The 20,359-nt window shown below is 38.3% G+C and overlaps 1 protein-coding gene across 1 annotated transcript in view; it reads left to right on the forward strand.

Annotated features, from left to right (window-relative positions):
* MIMS1 (mitochondrial inner membrane scaffold 1) overlaps positions 1 to 20,359 on the forward strand; it is a 41,174-nt gene that overhangs the window by 10,800 nt on the left and 10,015 nt on the right. Inside the window, exon 2 of the mRNA XM_019718711.3 lies at positions 18,742 to 19,249. Coding sequence (XP_019574270.1) covers positions 18,774 to 19,249 — 476 coding nt within the window. The 5' untranslated portion in view covers positions 18,742 to 18,773. The remainder of the gene's footprint in view (positions 1 to 18,741; positions 19,250 to 20,359) is intronic.

The following is a 20,359-nucleotide window of genomic DNA, read 5'->3' on the forward strand; positions in this document are numbered from 1 at the left end:
CCCCAACTCTCCTCTGGCAACCACCAGTCTGGTCTCTGTACCTATGAGTACGAGGTGTTTTTGTTTTAAGATACCACATAAGTCAGATCATACAGTGTTTGTCTTCTTCTGATTTATTTTACTTAGCATAATGCCCTCACGGTTCATCCATGTTGTTGTAGATGGGAAGATTTTCTTTTTATGGCTGAATAATGTGAATAATACACACACACACACACACACACACACACACGATATATATTTAATTTTTTGAGGAACCGCTATACAATTTTCCATAGTGGCTGCACCAATTTACATTCCCACCAGTAGTGCACCAAGGATTGCCTTTTCTCCGCATCCTCGCCAACACTTGTTATTTCTTGTCTTTGATAATAGCCATTCTAACACGTGTGAGGTGATTTGAGCATTTTTTTCAGATGCTTATTTGCCACCCATATATCTTATTTAGTCTGTTCGGTTCTTTAGCCCATTTTGTAGTTGGGGGGCTTTCTTACTGAGTTTAAGAGTTCTCCGTATATTTTAGATACAAGTTTTTAAAATCTAACATGTGTTTTGCAAATATTTTCTCCCAGTGTGTGGCTTGTCTTTTCATTCTTAACATTGTCTTTCATTGAGGAGAAGTTTTTAACTTTAATGAAGTCCAACTTACCAATTTTTTCTTTTATGTATGGTGATTTGGATGATCTATGTGAAAAGTCATTGCCAAACCCAAGGTTGCTTAGATTTTCTTCCATATTTTCTTTTAGAAATTGTATAGTTTTGCATTTTATGTTTAGGTCTGTGGTCCATTTTGAGTAGTTTTGTGAAAGATATAAGCTCTTTGTCTAGGTTTATTTATTTATTTATGTTTATCGCTTTTTTTTTCTATTTTCTTTTTGTTTAATTAGTTTCAGGTACACAGGGCAAAGATACTTAGACGTTTATCATTTATCTCCCTCACACTGTGTGAACCCCCCTTTCCCCCATCCACTATCCCTCTGACATCACACAGAGCCATTACATTTCCAATGTCTCTAGTCCTAATGCTGTACTCTGCTTCTTGTAAGTATATGCATACATATATATACGTATATATATTTATACATATATATGTATATATATATATATATATAAAATTATAGTTGGCATTCATTATTGTTCAGCTTCAGGTGTACAGTGCAGTGATCAGGCATCTACATCTTCCCTGAGGTGGTCTCCCACATGGGACAAGTGTCCATCGGATACCCTACAAAAGCTTTACAACATTATTGATTACATTCCCCAAATTAATTTTCAAAACCGCGTGGCCATCTTGTGGTTACCAACTGTTTTCTAAACCCCTCACCTTCCCCCTTATCCCCAACCCCCCTCCCATCTAGCAACCCTCAGTTTTTCCTCTGTGTCTCTAAAACTGTTTCTGATTAGTTCATTCACTTATTCTTTTCTTTAGATTCCACATATAAGGGAGATCATATGGTATTTGTCTTTCTCTGTCTGACTTATTTCACTTAACATAATGTTCTCTAGGTCCATCCATGTTGTTACAAATGGTAAGATTTCTTTCTTCTTTATGGCTGTGTAATACTCCATTGTATAAATGTACCAGTTTCTTAATCCAGTCATCTACCGATGGGCATTTCAGTTGTTTCCATGTTTTGGCTATTGTGTATAGTGCTGCAATAAACATTGGCGTGCATAAAGATTTTTGAATTACAGTTTTGGATTTCTCTGGATAGATACCGAGGAGTGGAATTGCTGGCTCATAAGGTAGTTTCATTTCCAGATTTTTAGGATACCTCCATACTGTTTCCCATAGTGGCTGCACCAGTCTGCAATCCCACCAACAGTGCAAGAGGGATCCCTTTTCTCCACATCCACCCCAGCACTTGTTGTTTGTTGATTTATTAATGATAGCCATTTTGACTGGGGTGAGGTGGTATCTCATTGTGGTTTTCATTTGCATTTCTCTGATGGGCATTTCTTCATATGTCTGTTTGCCATCTGTATGTCCTTTTTAGAAAAATGTCTCTTCATGTCCTCTGCCCATTTTTTGATTGGGTTGTTTGTTTTTTTGGAGTTGAGTTGAGTGAGTTTTTTATAAATTTGTGATATTAACCCCTTATCAGATATATCATTGGCAAATATCTTTTCCCATTCAGTAGGATCCCTTTTTGTTTTATTGATAGTTTCCTTTGCTGTGAAAAAACTTTTTAGTTTGATGTAATACCACATGTTTATTTTTTTCTCTTAACTTCCCTCGTGCAAGGGGACATACCAGTAAAAATGTTACTCTGCGTAATGTCAGTGAAGTTTCTTCCTATATTTTCTTCTAGGAATTTTATGGTTTCAGATAATACATTTAAGTCTTTAAGCCATTTTGAATTTGTTTTTTTGTATGGTGTAAGGAGGTGGTCCAGCTTCATTTTTTCGCATGTGTCCAGGTTTTCCAGCACCATTTATTGAATAGACTGTCTTTACCCCAACGTACATTCTTGCTTCCATTGTCGTAGATTAAATGCCATATAGGCATGGATTTATCCTGGGCTCTCTTTTCTGTTCCATTGGTCTATGTGTCTGTTTTTATGCCAGTACCACGCTGTTTTGATTACTGTAGCCTTGTAGTATAATTTGATGTCAGGTATTGTTATACCTCCCACTTTGTTCTTATTTCTCAAGATTGCTGTGGCTATCTGGGGTCTTTTATGGTTCATATAAATTTTAGGATTATATGTTCTATTTCTGTGAGAAACGTCGTTGGTACTTTGATAGGAATTGCGTTGAATATGTATATTGCCTTAGGCAGTATGGACATTTTAACTATATTAATTCTTCCTATCCATGAACAATGGATGTGTTTCCATCTATTTGTGTCTTCTTTCATTTCTTTCTTCAGTGTCTTACAATTTTCTGAGTACAGATCTTTTACTTCTTTGGTTAAATTTATTCCCAGGTATTTTATAGTCTTTGGAGCAATTGTAAATGGGATTGTTTTTTTAATTTCTCCTTCTGATGTTTTATTATTGGTATATACAAATGCAATTGATTTCTGAATATTAATTTTGTATCCTGCTACTTTATTAATTCATCTATCAGCTCTAATAGTTTCTTGGTAGAGTCCTTAGGGTTCTCTATATATAGTATCATGTCATCTGCATATAATGACAAATTTACTTCCTCCCTACCTATTTGGATGCCTTTTATATCTTTTTCTTGTCTGACTGCTGTGGCTAGAACTTCCAGCACTATGTTGAATAGAAGTGGAGAAAGTGGGCAACCTTGCCTTGTTCCTGATCTTAAGGGGAATGGTTTTAGCTTTTCCCCATTGAGTATGATGTTAGCTGTGGGTTTATCATATATGGCCTTTATTATGTTGAGATATGATCCCTCTATTCCCACTTTCTTAAAGGTTTTTATCATAAATGGCTGCTGGATTTTGTCAAATGCTTTTTCTGCATCTATTGATAATGATAATGTGATTTTTATTTTTCATTTTGTTAATGTGGAGTATCACATTAATTGATTTGCGGATGTTGAACCACCCTTGCATACCAGGGATGACTCCCACTTGATCATGGTGTATGATCTTTTTAATGTATTGCTGAGTTCTGTTCACTAATATTTTGTTGAGGATTTTTGCATCTATATTCATTAGAGATATCAGCCTGTAGTTGTCTTTTTTTGTGATGCTTTGTCTGATTTCGGTATCAGGGTGATAGCGGCTTCGTAAAAAGTGTTTGGGAGTCTTCCCTCCTGGATTTTTTGGAAGAGCTTGAGGAGAATAGGTGATAATTCTTTTTTGAACGTTTTGTAAAATTCACCTTTAAAGCCATCTAGTCCAGGGCTTTTGTTTGTTGGGAGATTGTTGATTACTGATTCAATTTCCCTGGTGGTAATCAGTCTATTCAGGTTTTCTGTTTCTTCTTGAGTTAGCCTTGGAAGGTTGTACGCCTCTGGAAAATTGTCCATTTCTTCCAGATTGTCAAATTTGTTGGCATACAGTTGCTCATAGTAATTTCTTAAAATTTTTTGTATTTCTGTGGTGTCTGTTGTCACTTCTCCTCTTTCATTTCTGATTTTATTAATTTGGGTCCTCTCTCTCTCCTTTTAATGAGTCTGGCTAAAGGTTTGTCAATTTTGTTTATCTTCTCTAAGAACCAACTCTTGGATTCATTGATCTTTTGTATTGTTTTTCTGGTTTCTGTTTCATTTATTTCCGCTCTGATCTTTATTATCTCCTTCCTTGTACTCACTTTGGGCATATTTTGCTGTTCTTTTTCCAGATCCCTTAAGGGTGAAGATAAACTGCTGATTAGTGATGTTTCTTGTTTCTTTAGGTAGGCCTGCAGTGCTATGAATTACCCTCTTAGGATTGCTTTTGCTGCATCCCATAGATTTTGGATCATCGTGTTTTCATTTTCACTTGTCTCGAGATATCTTTTGATTTCTTCCTTGATCTCTGGTTGACCCATTCATTATTTAGTAACATGTTATTCAGCCTCCATGAATTGGTGTGTCTTCCAATTTTTTTTCCTGTAGTTCATTTCTAATTTCATAGCACTGTGGTCAGCGAAGACAATTCGTATGATTTCAATTTTCTTAAATTTATCAAGACCTGTTTTATGGCCTAACATATGGTCTATCTTAGAAAATGTTCCATGTGCGCTTGAGAAGAACGTGTCTGCAGCTTTGGGGTGAAATGCTCTGAAAATATCGATTAAATCCAAGTGGTCCAATGTGTCATTTAAGGCTCTTGTTTCCATATTGATTTTCTGTCTGGAAGACCCGTCCCTTGATGTCAGAGATGTGTTGAAGTCCCCTACTATAATAGTGTTAACTGTTGATCTCTGTCTTTATGTCAGTCAATATCTATTTTATAGATATAGGTGCTCCTATGTTGGATGCATAGATGTTTATTAGGGTTATGTCCTCTTGTCGGATCAATCCCTTTATTATTATATAGTGCCCATCTTTGTTTTTTAATATATTCTTCATTTTAAAGTCTATTTTGTCAGATATAAGTATTGCAACTCCAGCTTTTTTTCTCATTTCCATTTGCATGAAATATCTTACTCCAACCCTTCACTTTTAGCCTGTGTGTGTTTTCTGATCTGAGGTGAGTCTCTTGTATACAGCATATACAAGGGTCTTGCTTTCTTATCCACTCAGCCACCCTATGCCTCTTGATTGGGGCATTTAATCTGTTTACATTTAAAGTGATTATTGATAGGTACATAGTTATTGCCATTTTTCAATTTGTAGTTAGACTGTTTTCGTCTTTCTTCTATTTACAGAAGTCCTTTTAGTATTTCTTGCAATGCTGGCTTGGTGGTAATGAATTCCTTTAGCTTATTCTTTTCTGGGAAGCTGTTTATCTCCCCATCAACTTTAAATGATAGTCTTGTTGGATAAAGCAACCTAGGTTGTAGGCCTTTGTTTTCTATCACTTTGAGTATCTCCTGCCACTCCCTCCTGGCCTTCAATGTTTCTGTAGAAAAATCACTTGATAGTCTTATGGGAGTTCCCTTGTATGTAACTCTCTGTCTTTCTTTTGCTGCTTTTAGGATTCTCTCTTTGTCTTTAACCTTTGCCATTTTAACTATAATGTGTCTTGGTGTGGGCCTGTTTGGGTTTATTCTGGTTGGAACTCTCTGCACTTCCTGGGCTTGTATGTTGGTTTCCTACATCAGGTTAGGGAAGTTTTTGGTCATTATTACTTCACATATGTTCTCAATCCCTTGCTTCCTCTCTTCACCTTCTGGTATTCCTATGATGTACATGTTTTTGCGCTTGAGGTTATCCCAGAGGTCTCTTAAACCATCTTCATTGTTTTTTATTCTTTTTTCTTTCTGTTGTTCTGTTTGGGTGATCTCTGCTAACTTGTTTTCTAAGTCGCTGATTCGATTTTCTGCTTCATCTAACCTGCTGTGAATTCCTTCAAGTGAGTTCTTTATTTCGGTAATTGTGTTCTTTAGTTCTAACTGGTTGTTCATTATGATTTCTACATCCTTCTTGATGTTGTCTCTAAGCTCCTTAAACATTCTTATCATCAGTGTTCTGAACTCTGTCTCTGATAGGTTGGTTAGCTCTGTTTTATTTGGTTCCATTTCTGGATGTTCCTTCTGTTCTTTTATTTAGGACATGTTTCTTTGTGTCCCCATTCTGGCTGACTCTCTGTGTTTGCTTCGATGTATTGGGTAGATCCCTAGAGTTCTTAGTTCTTGCTGGGTTATCTTATGTAGTATGTGTCCTTTATATTTGACTTGCACTACTTCGTTCTTCTCCTCTGCGTGTGCTCCAAAGGTGACTCTTGTGTATATTGTCCTGTTAAAGAAGATCTTTAATTGCTTTTTGCTTGTGAGTAGGTGGGGTTAACTCCTAGGCTGACTAGTTGTAAGACTTGGCTCTGCCCACCGCAGGGTGTTCTGTTGCCTGAGGGTTGACCACTTAAATGTGGTTTGGCCTCTATGGGCTTGTGCCTATAAAGATGTCCCTTTGGGTGTGTCACTTGTAGGTCAAACCCGGTAGTACTCTGGTTTGGTCTGGAGTTGGCTTGTGGGTATGTAGAATCTTGTGCCTCTTAAGCTGTTCCCTGGTGTAGGGCAATTTCAGAACAAACAAATCACCAAGCACAACAACAACATCAACAACAAATACCTTCATATGTAAAAACAACCAACAGCCCCCACTCAACAAAGGCAAAGGTATCAAAGATATAAAGATAAAACAAAACAGAACAAAACAAACAGCAGTGCCAGTCCTGGCTTAAGCCCACCAAGTAATCTCCAGGTTGTCCTCTGCTGTACCAAAGAGTCCTCTGTGTATTGTGCAGGCAGAGCCGGCCACCTGGTGCCCAGAGTGACCTTGGGACTGCAGATTTAGATGAGTGGGGCTGAGTGGTCTGGATGGTAGTTTCTATAGTCAGTGCACTTTCTGCTCTTGCCTGCACATATCCACACTGTGAGTAACACCAGCAGCCCTGTGCCCAGTTCTCCTGAGTCTTAGGGCACTTTTTCTGTGTGTGTGTGTGTGTGTGTGTGTGTGTGTGTGTGTGTGTGTGGCGGGTGAGAGATTTTTGAGCTGCTGAAAGCCCAGAGCTGCATCTGCCGCCTACTGCTGATCCCTGGAAGTGTCTCCATAGTTGTAATTGCCCCGCCCTAGGCAGGCCAGAAAGGGTGGAGGCTGGGGATGGAGGGGTCTTCTCTCTCCCAGCCCAGCCGTATCACACTCTTCCCACAAGCCAGAAAAGATGGTGGCTGGGGGTGGTGGAGTCTCTTCTCTCCTAGCCCAGAAAAATCACACTCTTCTCAGCCTATTCCCTGGGTCAGAGCTGCATGCTGGTCTTCCCAGAGCCTGAGCACTAAGGCTCCTCTGTAATCTGACACTACTCCTCAGTTCAGGGGCCAGTTCAAGTCTCTGGAAGGGCGAGGGTAAGATTGGAAGAGCAGGGGAAGGGGCCCAGGTATGGAGTTTGTGTCCTTTGTCCGGCCTACGGCCCAACTGGAGGTCTCACTGAGGTTATTACCTCAAATGCTGGGTATGCTGCCCCCTCGGTGGGAGAGATCAGCTGTGGGACGCAGGGAAAGAGCCCACCTCCTGGTTTTTGTGTTCTCTGTTCCATCCTGGGATCCCCTGCATCTCTGCAGCTGCGGATGCCAGCCACATTTCCACCGCTGCGGATGCGGGCATGTTTCCACAGCTGCAGATGCCGGCCGCGTCTGCACAGACGAAGGTGCGTGCTGCCTCTCCACAGCCGCACATGCGGGCTGCGTTTCCACAGCCACAGTTGCGAACCGCGTTTCCACAGCCGCAGATCCAGACCATGTTAACACTGCTGCAGATGCGGACCGTGTTTCCACCGCTGCAGATGCTGGTCGGCTCCCAACAGCCGCAGATGCAGGCTGGGTCTCCAGAGCTGCAGATGCAGGTTGGGTCTCCACTCCGCTCCCTTCCCTCTTCCCCTGCTCTCCCAATTTGCCCATCTTCAAGTAATCCTTGCACGAGTCTCTTAGCTGTTCTGCATGATGAGCAGAGAGTCCTTTGATGGGTTATAGATATCCCATTTGTGATAAGATCCGGAGGAGAACGCAAAAAAGGCACCCCGCTGCCGCCATTCCTATGACATCACCCTAGGTTTATTTTTTTGCATGTGGATATCTACTTGTTCTAGAACCATTTGCTGGAAAGACTATCCTTTCTCCACTGAATTGTTTTTGCTCCTTTGTCACAAAACAGTTGACTGTATATGTGTGTATCTCATTCTGGACTCTATTCTGTTCCATTGATGTATGTGTCTTTTTCTTTCACCAAAACCACACTGTTGATTATTGTAGCTTTATGTCTAGTATCTTAAATGTCTAGTATCAGACCTCCAACTTTGCTCTTCAGTATTCTGTGGTTATTCTTGGTATTTTCTGTATAAAATTTAGAATCAGGTTGTTGATATCTACAAAATAGCTTGCTAAAATTTTGATTGAGATTATAATTTGAATTTAGATCACATTGGCAAAAATTGATATATTAACAATAATGAGTCTTATCTATGAACATGGAATACCTCTCCATTATTTAGATATTTGATTTCTTTCATCAGAGTTTTATAGTTTTCCTCATAAGATCTTGTACACATTTGTTAGAGTTATACCTAAGGGGTTTTTGTTGTTGTTTTGGGTTTTTGGGGATGCATTTTGGACAAGATTTCAGTCTTTTTTATGGCTGAGTAATATTCCATTGTATATATGTACCTTTTCTTCCTTACCCATTTATCCCTTGATAGACATCCAGGTTGCCTCCATATCTTGGCTATTGTAAATAATGCTGAATGAACATAATGGATGCACATGTTCAAAGTAGTGTTTTGGGTTTCTTCGGATAAGTACCCAGAAGTGGGATTACTGGGTCCTTCTTTTTCTCTTGTTATAGACTTTGTTTTAAAGTCTATTTTGTCTGGTATAAGTATTATTACTCCAGCTTTTTTGTTTGTTTCTGTTTTCATGAAATATCTTTTTCTATCCCTTTACTTTTAGTCGGTGTGTGTCTTTCCATCTGAAGTGAGTCTCTTGTAGGCAGCCTATGTTAGGGTCTTGTTTTCTTATCCATTCTTTTGATTGGAACATTTAATCCATTTACAGTTAAAGAAATTGTTGCTAGATATGTAGTTATTGCCATTCTATTATACATATATTTTATCTTTTTCTTTCCTTTTTAAAGAAGTCCCTTTAATAACATTTCTTGTCATACTGGTATTGTGGTGACAAACTCCGTCACCTTCTTATGTGGGAAGCTCTATTTGTCCTTCCATTCTAAATGATAGCTTTGCTGGGTAGAGTAATCTTGGTTGTAGGTCTTTGCTTTTCATCACTTTGAATATTTCCTGCCAACCCCTTCTGGCCTGCAAAGTTTCTGTTGAGAAATCAGCTGACAGTCTTATGAAAGCTCCCTTGTAGGTAGTAATTAACTGCTTTTCTCTTGCTGCTTTTAAGATTCTCTCTGTGTCTTTAAGCTTTGACATTTTAATTATGACGTGTCTTGTTGTGGATCTCTTTAGGTTCATTATGTTTGGGACTCTGCACTTCCTGGGCTTGTATGTCTATTTCCTTCATCAGGTTAGGGAAGTTTTCTGTCATTATTTCTTCAAATAGGTTTTTAATTCCTTGCTCTCTTCTCTTTTTGGTACTCCTATGATGCAAATGTTAGTAAACTTGATGTTGTCCTAGAGGCTGTTTAAACTATCCTCATTTTTTTTTTTTTTTGGATTCTTTTTTCTTTTTGCTGTACTGATTGTGTGTTTTCTGCTAGCTTATTCTCCAAATTGCTGATTCAATCCTCTGCTTCATCTAATCTATTGATTCTCTCTAATGTAATCTTCATTTCAGTTATTGTATTTTTTCTGAGTGGTTCTTTTTTATGTTTCTACCTCCATTTTCATGTTTCCTATCTCTTTGTTGAAGTTCTCCCTGAGATCACTGAGCATCCTTTTACCATTGTCTTGAACTCTGCATCTGGTAGATTGCTTGCCTCCATTTTGTTTAGTTCTTTTTCTGCAGTTTTTTCCTGTTCTTTCATTTGGGACATGTTTCTTTGTCTCCCCATTCGGCTGCCTCCCTGTGTTTATATATTAGGTAGAACTGCTATGTCTCCTGGTCGTAGTAGAGTGGCTTTATGTAGTAGGAGTCCTGTGAGGCCCAGTGGCACAGTCTCCCTGGTCACTGGAATTGGGTGTTCCAGGTGTGTTCCTTGTGTGATGTGTGTGTTCTCTTCTGTTATAGTTGAGCCTTTGTTGCTGTTTGCACATCAGTGGGAGGGATTGACCCTTGGGCTGACTGGTTGTAAAGCATGGCCATGACTATAGTAGAGGAACTGTTGTGCAGGGACTGACCCTGTGGAGCAGGATTCACGTTAGCAGGGCTCTGGTGCCTCCCCAGTCTACCATTTGGCTGTGTCACCCATGGAGGTGGTGGGGTGATTCTTAGTCTGGGTCAGAAGCTGGCCACTGTGCATGCTGGCTGCTGGACTTCCTGGGAGGGGCCCTGCCGCAGGCCAGTTTCAGCTGCTGCCTGTGCCTTGCCTGGGACCACCTGGAAGGAGCCACAAAGCAACCTTTAGATCGCTGCCAGCCTCCCTGAACTTGGAGGTGTCTTGGAGATGCTGAGCTGTGAACTGAGGCCAGCTGCTGCTAGTGCCAGGCTTGGGGCTGCTTAACAAGAGGTACGGGGCATGTTAAGGCCAAATGCTGCTTGTTTGGGGTTTGTGATCCTTTGAGAGATTTCAGGAAAGTCTGCAGCATGAGCCAAGGCAGGTCATGGAAAAGCCACTGGAAGTGGCTTGGGTGGGCCTGCAGGTTGGGTGGGAGGGGTCTCAGGGAATCACAAGGGCAGGGTGGAGGAAAGGTGTTAGCTAGATTGATGGAGACTCAGATATGGCGCCCACATGCATGTACATACTCGGATTGGGGAGGGCTCAACAAAGAAATAATGGCTTCTGCCAGCATTTCTGTCTGGGAGAAAGCTGTCCCTCTAGCCCTCTCTGTGCAGCCTAACAATTCCATTTTCCCCTGTATATCCTTGGCACCTTTTGAGCTGCTGCCCCAGAGCTGGAGATCAAAGTGAGTGAGTCTGTCAGCAAGTCCATGTGCAGGCCCTTTAAGAGGAGTGCCTGGGACTCAAGCCGCCCTTCATCTCATTCATTCACAATCTCTGTTGGTTTTCACAGCCAGAAGTTGTGAGACCTTCTCCTCCTGGCACTGGAACCCTGGGCTGGGGAGCCTCGTGTGGGGCTGGGACCCCCTCGCTCCTCAGGGGGAAACCTCTGTAGCCGAAATAGCCCTCTTAATTTTTAAATGCCACATGCGGGTGTGGGACCAGCCCATTCCACATCTCTGCCCCTCCTACCAGTCTCCATGTGGTCTTTCCTGTATGTCCTTAGTTATAGGACTACTGTTCAGGTAGACTTCAGGCAATTTACCGTATTGGTTGTTCTGTCGTTTAGTGGTAATTTTGATGTGGTCATGAGAGTATGTAAACACAGCATTTACCTACTCCACCATCTTGACTGGAACTCCCAGCCTTCTTCTGGTTTTAATTGAGAAATTTATATGATTCTATTTTATGTCCTCTTTCAGTTTATCAATTGTACTTTTAAAAGAATTGTACACCTGAAATCTAAGTAACTTTGCTAACAATTGTTACCCCAATAAACTTCAATTTAAAAAAATAAAATAAATTTTTTAAATAAAAATAAATATTTCAGTGGGTTCCCTGGAGTTCACAATATACATTTAAAGTCCACCTTCAAATAATACTATCCTACTTCATGTGTAGTTGCAAGTATCTGATAGAGTTTTCTCAATTCCTCTCTCCTGTTCCTTGTGACAACACTCTTTCATTTTACTTGTCCATGTGCTATTAATGCCCTAATTCATTGTTCCTATTATTATAAACAATTATCATTTGATCAATGAAGAATAAAAAAGATTTTTATTTTGCCTTTATTGGTTCCTTATTCCTTTATGTATATCTGAGTGTCTATATTATTTCCTTCTTGAAGGGCGAGTACGTTGGCTATGAATTCCCTCAATTTTTTGTCTCTTTGATAAAGGGTTTATTTTTCTTCTACTTTTGGTGGATAACTTTGCTGGATATAGAATTCTAGTTTGTTGTTTTTTCTTTAAACTTTGCCTGGTTTCTGATGAGAAGTCAGTTCTAATTTTTATCTTTGCTCCCCTATAGGTAAGGTGTTTTGTTTTTCCCCTCCAACTTCTTTCAAGGTTTTCTTAGTCGTTCTTTCTTTTTTTTTTTCCCCAGCTTAAATATGATAGGTCTAGATGTGGATTTTAGGTATTTATCCTGCTTGGTGTTCTCCGAGCTTCCTGGACCTGTGATTTAGTGTTTGTTTGTAATTTTGGACAATTCTCAAATTTCATATTCAGATATTTCTTCTGCTTTCTCTGCTTCTCCTCCTGCCATTCCTATTACGTGTATGTCACACATTTTGAAATTGTCCCATAGTGCTTGTTATTTTGTTTTTCTTACTTTTTCCATTTGGTTAGTAACATATTAACCATAGTTATTTTAAATTCCCTAAGAAGACATTGTTAATTTGTATATTTGGTACCCAAAACTTCCCAAGCTGAAGATGCTACATTGATTTTAGAAATCATTTATTAGAGATTATTTGAGTCTTTTAAAAACTGGCAAGTTGGGCCTGCCCAGTGGCTCAGGTGGTTGGAGCTCTGTGCTCCTAAGGCCGAACGAAGGCTGCCGATTGATTCCCACATGGGCCAGTGGGCTCTCAACCACAAGGTTGCCGGTTCAACTCCTGCAAGGGATGGTGGGCTGCGCTCCCTGCAACTAACAACTGGACCTGGAGCTGAACTGCACCCTTCACAACTATGATTGAAAGGACAACTTGGAAAAAATGCTAGAAGTACACACTGTTCCCCGATAAAGTCCTGTTCCCCTTCCCCAATAAAATCTTTAAAAAAAAAAAACCCAACAACTGACAAGTTGTTGATATTCACTGACCTGTATTTTATTGAGCACTCACTAGATGCCAGATTTTGCACTTTCCCTGTAACTACCAGGAATCACAACAAACTCTTTGCCCTACAGGAACATAGAGTCCACAGGGAAAAAGAAAGAGAAAAGTAAAATCCAATATCTGGTAAGTTTTTAGTGGAGTTTCTTTTCTAGCTTGTGGGTTCCAGGGGCTTCAGAAGGAATTAGTGCCTGTGCTGTGACTTGCAGGAAAATGGCACATAGATGAAGTAGAACTTTCATATACAGAGAATTCATCCACTTTGTGATTTTGTTTTCATAGTTAGATTTCCTGTGGCTGATCCCCATAAGCTGGACGAGGTGGAGGCAAGCCAGAAAGCTCCATTTTTCTCACTCCTGCTTTAAATTGAGCAACTTTGCTTTTATTTATTTTCTTCATTGGACTTCCAAATAAGATTTTGTTTGACCAGAAAAAGAGGAATTCGAATTCACTTAATAGAGAACCAACTCCTTCTATTGAAATTTGTTGTTCTTACTTTTCAGTCAACAATTTTTTTTTTTTTTTCTTATATAAGAATGAAGCACAAATTAGTTAATTCCTTGTACACTCAGTTGTTGTATTTCTAGGTCTGCTTAAATGTGTGAGGAACAGAAACATGTTCATATAATCTTGAGCAGTGTGTGTTTGGTAAGGATATAGATGCAAGAAAGGAATCTCTGGAACTAACTCATTTAGCCTAATGGAACTGGAATTTCCAGATAGCTGCACTAGAATCTTAACAGCACTCTAATATTTGTGCCCCACTGGCATTTATTCTAATCAATCTTCCCTGCCCTCATTCCTTTGACTCAGTGCCTTTCTCTCTCTCTTTCTTTCTTTCTTTCTTTCTTTCTTTCTTTCTTTCTTTCTTTCTTTCTTTTTTCTTTCTTTCTTTCTTTCTGTCTATCTGTCTCTCTCTCCCTCTTCCCACTGCTTTATTACTTTACTGTTGACCCTGCTTCTCTCTGCCTTAGGATTGCTGCATGAAAGGATTCTAACTTGTTTTATCCTCACAGCAACCATATGAAGTAGGTACTATTATTAACCCCATTTTACAAGTTGGAAACCAAGGCCAGGGAGGCTAATTAACCTGTGCAAAGCTTACATAGTTTATAGTATTTTCAGGATTTGAACCCAGGCAGTCTGACCTCTCAGATTCCAAGCTCTCAATTGTTAAACTCTAATGTCTCCCGCCTAAAATTAAGTCATGACAGAATCAGACTTTACTTAGAAATTTTTCCCTGCCTTACAGACTAGGGTTGTATATTGAGAATTAGGCATCGTTAATCATGTTCCAGCCACTTACAGTGTGTTAAAGGCTTTAACGACTTAATTCTGTGAAAGGATAGCCACAACAGCAGTGTAGTCTTGTCACTTCACTTGGGTCTAGCGCTGTATTTCATCATCTACTTCCATAACTGAAGCAATAAGCAATTTAGAACACTGCCACCATTTGTAGGTATGAAAATTTCATGCTGTTGGTGCAGGAAAATAACAGGTAACTTTTGTGTAAGAAATAAGCTAAGTCTCATGATTTTAAAAATTTATTACTAAAGTTACTGTGTTTCATTGGAAGAAATTCAAGATTAAGTTATTCATCATTCGAGGTTCTCCAGTTCTATCAGAAAAATTTTAGGGGCCTGTTAGTTCATAACTTTTTCACAATCGCTCGTACACCTGTCTAGATGCAGCTGGTTTGAGCTGGGTAGGGTTTATGAGGACTGGCACCTCCATATTGACCAATAACCAAAAACTTTTATTTTTAATTGTAAAAATGAACAGACTAGTGAAATCCAGAAATGAAAGCTGCCAGTAAACTGAGGCCAGTGTACACAGGTGCTAGCTGTGAGACAATTCCTACCGTACCTTGGTTTTTGTTATTCCTGAAGCCTATTCATTCCAGAATATTTATGATACTACTCAGTCTGTACCTGCTCTCTCCTTTTACTTTCACTCACCTAAGTAGGTTTGTTCCCTGAAATCTAATGAGCATTATTGTATAGGTCATTGGTGTTGTGATCGATTACTTTTGGAGGTCTAGAGTTATTTATTTTCTTATTGCCAAATATGGTAGCCATTACCCACATGTTGCCATTTACATTTAAATAACTCAATTTTAATTTCGTGTTTAATTTAAAATTTAACTCATTTCTTGGGTCATGTTTCATTAGGAAGCTTTCACCATGTGTCTTGGTCTACTCAAAATTGTCACTGTCTCTTCTAGAAGTGGATGTATAGCTTAGTGACCCAGCATGGGCCTGGGATCAAACTAGGTTTGAACCTCAGCTCCTCCACTCACCAGTTGATTGACATTGGACAAGTTATTTACTCTGTGCTTCAGTGTCCTCAAATATAAAATGTTGAGAGTAGTCCCTCCTTCATAGGATTGTTATGAAAATAATATGAGTTGATACATATAAAATATTTACTAAGCACCCGTCACATGGTAGGGGGCTCAGAAACATCTTACCATAATGATGGATGATACCTTTGCCACCATCCTGACTCTGGCATTGAATCAATTTGCTGGGCTTATAGAAATGATCCCCAAATTCATATTGTCAGGTGTGACCTGCCTACAGGAGATTCTGATTTATTTGGTCTCGATGGAGACTAGTAATCTGTATTTTCTCACTACTTACACTCTCCTGCAACATCCTAACCTCCTATGATTCTGATGCCTAGCCTGTTTTGGAAGCCACTAGCCCAGAGGTTTCTCAGGGAACAAAGGTGAATCTTAGTCCAAGAGGTAATACAAGGATGACCCTTGAAGACATTATGCTAAGAAGCCAGTCACATACTGATTCCATTTATATGAAATGTACAGAATAGACAAATAGAGACCGAAAGTAGAGTAGTGATTGCCTAGAGCTGGGAAGGTGAGGGAATGGTGAATCACTGCTAATTAACTTGTGTAAAGGATATGTGGTTTCTTTTGGGGGTGATGAAAATGTCCTAAACCTAGATCATGGTGATGGTTGCACAACTGTGAATATACTAAAAATCATTGAATTCTACATTTTAAATTAGTGAATTGTATACTACGTGGATTATATCTCTCAGTAAAGATGTTTTTAAAAATAGGCAATAAGTGGAGAATATAAAAATAATTTTTTAAAATGGGAGGTAGTTGGGAAAACCAGGAGAGAGGGTGCAGACTGGAAGCTTGGAAAGAGGAATATTGTTTTATTTGTTTTAATCTTTTTTCTTTCACTTTATTCACACACACAAATACCTAATAATCTAGTTATCTGAAAGTTAGACTTCTGGGAGCTTTAACTACTGGAAAACTGTCCTGTAAAGGAAATAGGTTTAAAAAAAAAAGAAAGTCTAGAGTTCAGCAAACACTTGAACTCTAAAGCCATGGATAGGAATCATTCAAAGATAATGGTGCTGGAGAAAAGCCTCAGAATAAATCCACTAAAAGAGAGACCAAAACATTCATAATAAAAAGCTTGAAAGGAATTTTTTTGTGTGTGAAAAATTAAGGTAAACTTGATAGTTTACAAATTTTACGTTATAATTCCAGCTGAGCTAATTTTTAGAATAAACAAACACTTGGTATTTTCCCCTTGGCATAGGCATAGCATACATTTATAGATAAATGTAAAGATGTAGATTGTGGAAAAGTAATACATCCTTTACTCAGTGTTTGACTTTCACAACAAATAAGTCAGTTTTGTAAAAATAATTAAGAGCTTAATAGTTTTTCTCTATAGCCTTTTTTAGTCATCTAATAATTTAAATCATTCTTTATTTGAAGCATGTGTCTTCATCCCTGTGTCTTTTTCTCTTTGATTGTTAACTGGTCTGGTTTTTCAGATTGTTACTTGACATGGTCTTTGCTTTTGATTGTAGCAATCTCCAGCATCACTTTTGTTTTTTATTAGTTTCAGGTGTACAAAACAATGTAATAGTTAGACATTTATATCCCTCACAAAGTGATAACCCCCTGTCCCCAATCTACTATCCCTCTGACATCGCACACAGCTGTTATATTTCCACTGTCTCTCTATTTTTTACGCTGTACTCCACTTCCTGTGACTATATACATATATATATTAAATTATAGTTGACATTCATTATTATTTAACTTCAGGTGTACACTGCAGTGGTCAGGCATCTACACCATCCATGAAGTGGTCTCTCTAATAAGACAAGTGTCCATTGGATACCCTACAAAATCTTTACAACATTATTGATTATGTTCCCCATACTGTCTTCCGTATCCCCGTGACAATCTTGTGGTTTCCAGTTGTGCTTTCTAATCCCGTCACTTTCTCCCTCATCCCCACCCCCTCTCCCATCTAGCAACCCTGTTTTTCCTCTATGTCTCTGAGATTGTTTCCGATTAGTTTCTTCTTTCTATTCTTTAGATTCCATATATAAGTGAGATCATATGGTATTTATCTTTCTCTGTCTGACTTAGTTCACTTAGCATAATGTTCGCTAGGTCCATCCATATCGTTGCCCGTGGTAAGATTTCCAGCATCACTTTTAAAGGCTTCATGGGAGCCTATTTGTTTCAGTTTCATTTCCCAGCTCATTTTTGCATTGTGTTGTTGGATTATCTGTGAGAGCCTGAGAGGAGCTAATATTAATTATTAAACAGGGAGGGATGAATCAGGGAATTAATTTTATAGGGGGACAGTTTATGAGTGGATGTCTTTATATGATAGTCAACTTTGTACCCAGATAACAAATATTCATGTAAAATGGAATAGCTGTATTTAATTGGAGTGGTAACTTACTGGGGTGCTAACCAAATCTTGTTGACTCTTACTTAGTATACAAAACAATAAGATTATCTATTCTCAGTATATTAGAAGTAGTAAGGTGTGGGGTGGGGGTGGAATTAGGGTCAGGTGGCACTGCCTGATGTTGAGAGAAGGGAACTGATTTGATATATAGTAACGCATACTATAATTCTATTTTACCAGTAGGCAAACCTGTGTCTACAGAGGCCAAGTAATTTGCTCAAAACAATACCACTCTTACCTCGGTTGGGTCCATCTCATTCCAAAGTCCGTGTTCTTTTAAAATTACGTTATAACTGTTCTGTAAAATTACAATAAGACTATCCAAAAAGTTTCAAATATCTGGAAAAGTCCATCTATCTTCTCACCAGCCAATAACACGTTATTTACAGTTTTATATAATTTAGTCTAAAGGCATTATAGGATGAATGATACTGATATCAACTTTTCATTAGACTGTAACATTTGTAATAGCACTTACATGGTGCTTGTTAGTTTACAAAAGTGCTTTTACATCAGAAATTTCATATAATTCCTATAACAACCCTGTGAGATAATCCTCGTTTCACTAGTGGACTTGGTTTTGGTGTCTAAAAGGGAATTTCGTGGACTTACGTTCCCAAAACACTTGAGCCCAGGTCTTTTGCTTCCAGATCTTATGACTTTTCTGTTACATTACATCCCTTCTTTGTAGAATAACAGAGTACCCTATAAATATCCCTTTTGTAGTAATAAAGTAGCCTCAAAACATTACCCTACATGATGTCTGCTGGACTCCTTTATCATACTTAAATGATGTGTTTTAATGAGATTTCAGATTGTATTATATTAGAACTGTATACCTTAACGTTAATTTTGGGGATTTGGTAGCAATATCTATCCTTTTACTCCTAATAGTTAATGATTTATTTTTAAGTGGATTGGTTTAAAATGGAAATCTGTATAATCTAATTTTTTAATCTGATCTCTGTAGAAACTGAAATCCATCAATCACCGTTCTTAAAAATGCAATGGAATGTACCAAGGACTGTATTCCGACTGGCACATAGGACGTGCATGGAACAACATAAAGCTGGTCTTTTTGGACACTGTCAAAATATAATGGGACCATTACTTTTTTATAAAGCTGAATCCAGAGTAGTTTTGGTACAGGGCCCTCAAACACAGTGGCTGCACTTAACTGCTGCCCAGTGTGCTGCAAAGGAATGGAAGCCATTTGATCGTCATTCACCACAACCAGGGGTCCTTCACCATAAACAGTGGGAGCAAGATATTTTGTTGAGAAGGTTTATATCATCCAATACCACATCTCCAGGAACTCCTTCAGAAAAAAAGGAAGAACCTGATCCTTTACAAGACAAATCTATTAATCTTTATCAACGGTTTAAGAAAACATTTAGACAATATGGAAAAGTTTTGATTCCAGTTCATCTAATAACTTCTGGTGTTTGGTTTGGAACATTTTATTATGCAGCCATGAAGTAAGTTTTTGCTTGGTTGAGTACCTTTCCCTGTTTTATCAGAATGTTAATCTTAATTGTACTAATGAAAGCCTTAAATAGTTTTTTAAATGCTTGGATGTCTTTAATTGATAGAGGATGACTACTTTTCATAAATTTTTCACATTTTAATAATAACTAACATTTGCTTACTGTGTACATCAGGCATTGCTAAATTTTTTTACTGTATTATCTCATTTAATCCTCAAAACAACCATATGAAGCAGGTGCAATTATTTTCATTTTATTTAATGAGAAAACAGATGAAGCAAAAATAAGCCAAAATAATTTAGCCTTTCCCAAAATAATTCAGAGTCTGATTTCAAAGCCCATTCTCTTAATCACTGTGTTCATCTCCTATCATCATTTAGGGTAGCACAGAAATAAAATCAGATTTCAGAAATTTGGTAGCACCATGAGCTCTGTACTTACATATTCTTAAAGTGTTCATAAATAAAATATCTAGTATTTTTCCACATGTATGATTTTAGTGGGAAATTAGTAAGATATTTTTTCCAAAGCCTGTTATAGACACAGAATTGAACAAACTGCAGACTTATGTTTTAATGTTATTTTAATGTTTTAATGTTATTTTTTTTTATATTACTCATATGAGTACTTTGATTGGTGTCAAAGTATAATAATATCTTTTATTCTGATCAGAGTTAATTTATTGTACACTTGAAATTTTGTGAAGAGGGTAGATCTCATGTTAGGTGTTCTTACCACAATAAAATAAACTTTAAAAAAAAAAAAAGTTAATTTAGTAGGCCTAGCCTCCAGATACAGTATTATAAAACAGAATTTCTAAATGTACCTTTCTTCTTAAATTCTGTTCCTTTCTTTTAAAGTAAGTTATATTATTCACACTGTTTTAGGAGTAGCAGGAATACACATAGAAACAGCATCCCCAATGAATGCCAGTCCGTTTCTGCCTCTAGTAGAACTCAGTGGGTGCCAACCTGTGCCTGTTCCTTTGAACCTACGGTGTGGACTTTTCTTGTACTGGTCTGGTCGTGACCAGGGCCAGTGACCTCATTTTCCTGAGGGCACAATGTAGACCACTTTGACATTTTAGTAAACTCTCCTGAT

Source organism: Rhinolophus sinicus, chromosome 4, assembly GCF_057876585.1.
Source record: "Rhinolophus sinicus isolate RSI-liver-muscle chromosome 4, RSI-T2T, whole genome shotgun sequence".
Lineage (NCBI taxonomy): Eukaryota > Metazoa > Chordata > Mammalia > Chiroptera > Rhinolophidae > Rhinolophus > Rhinolophus sinicus.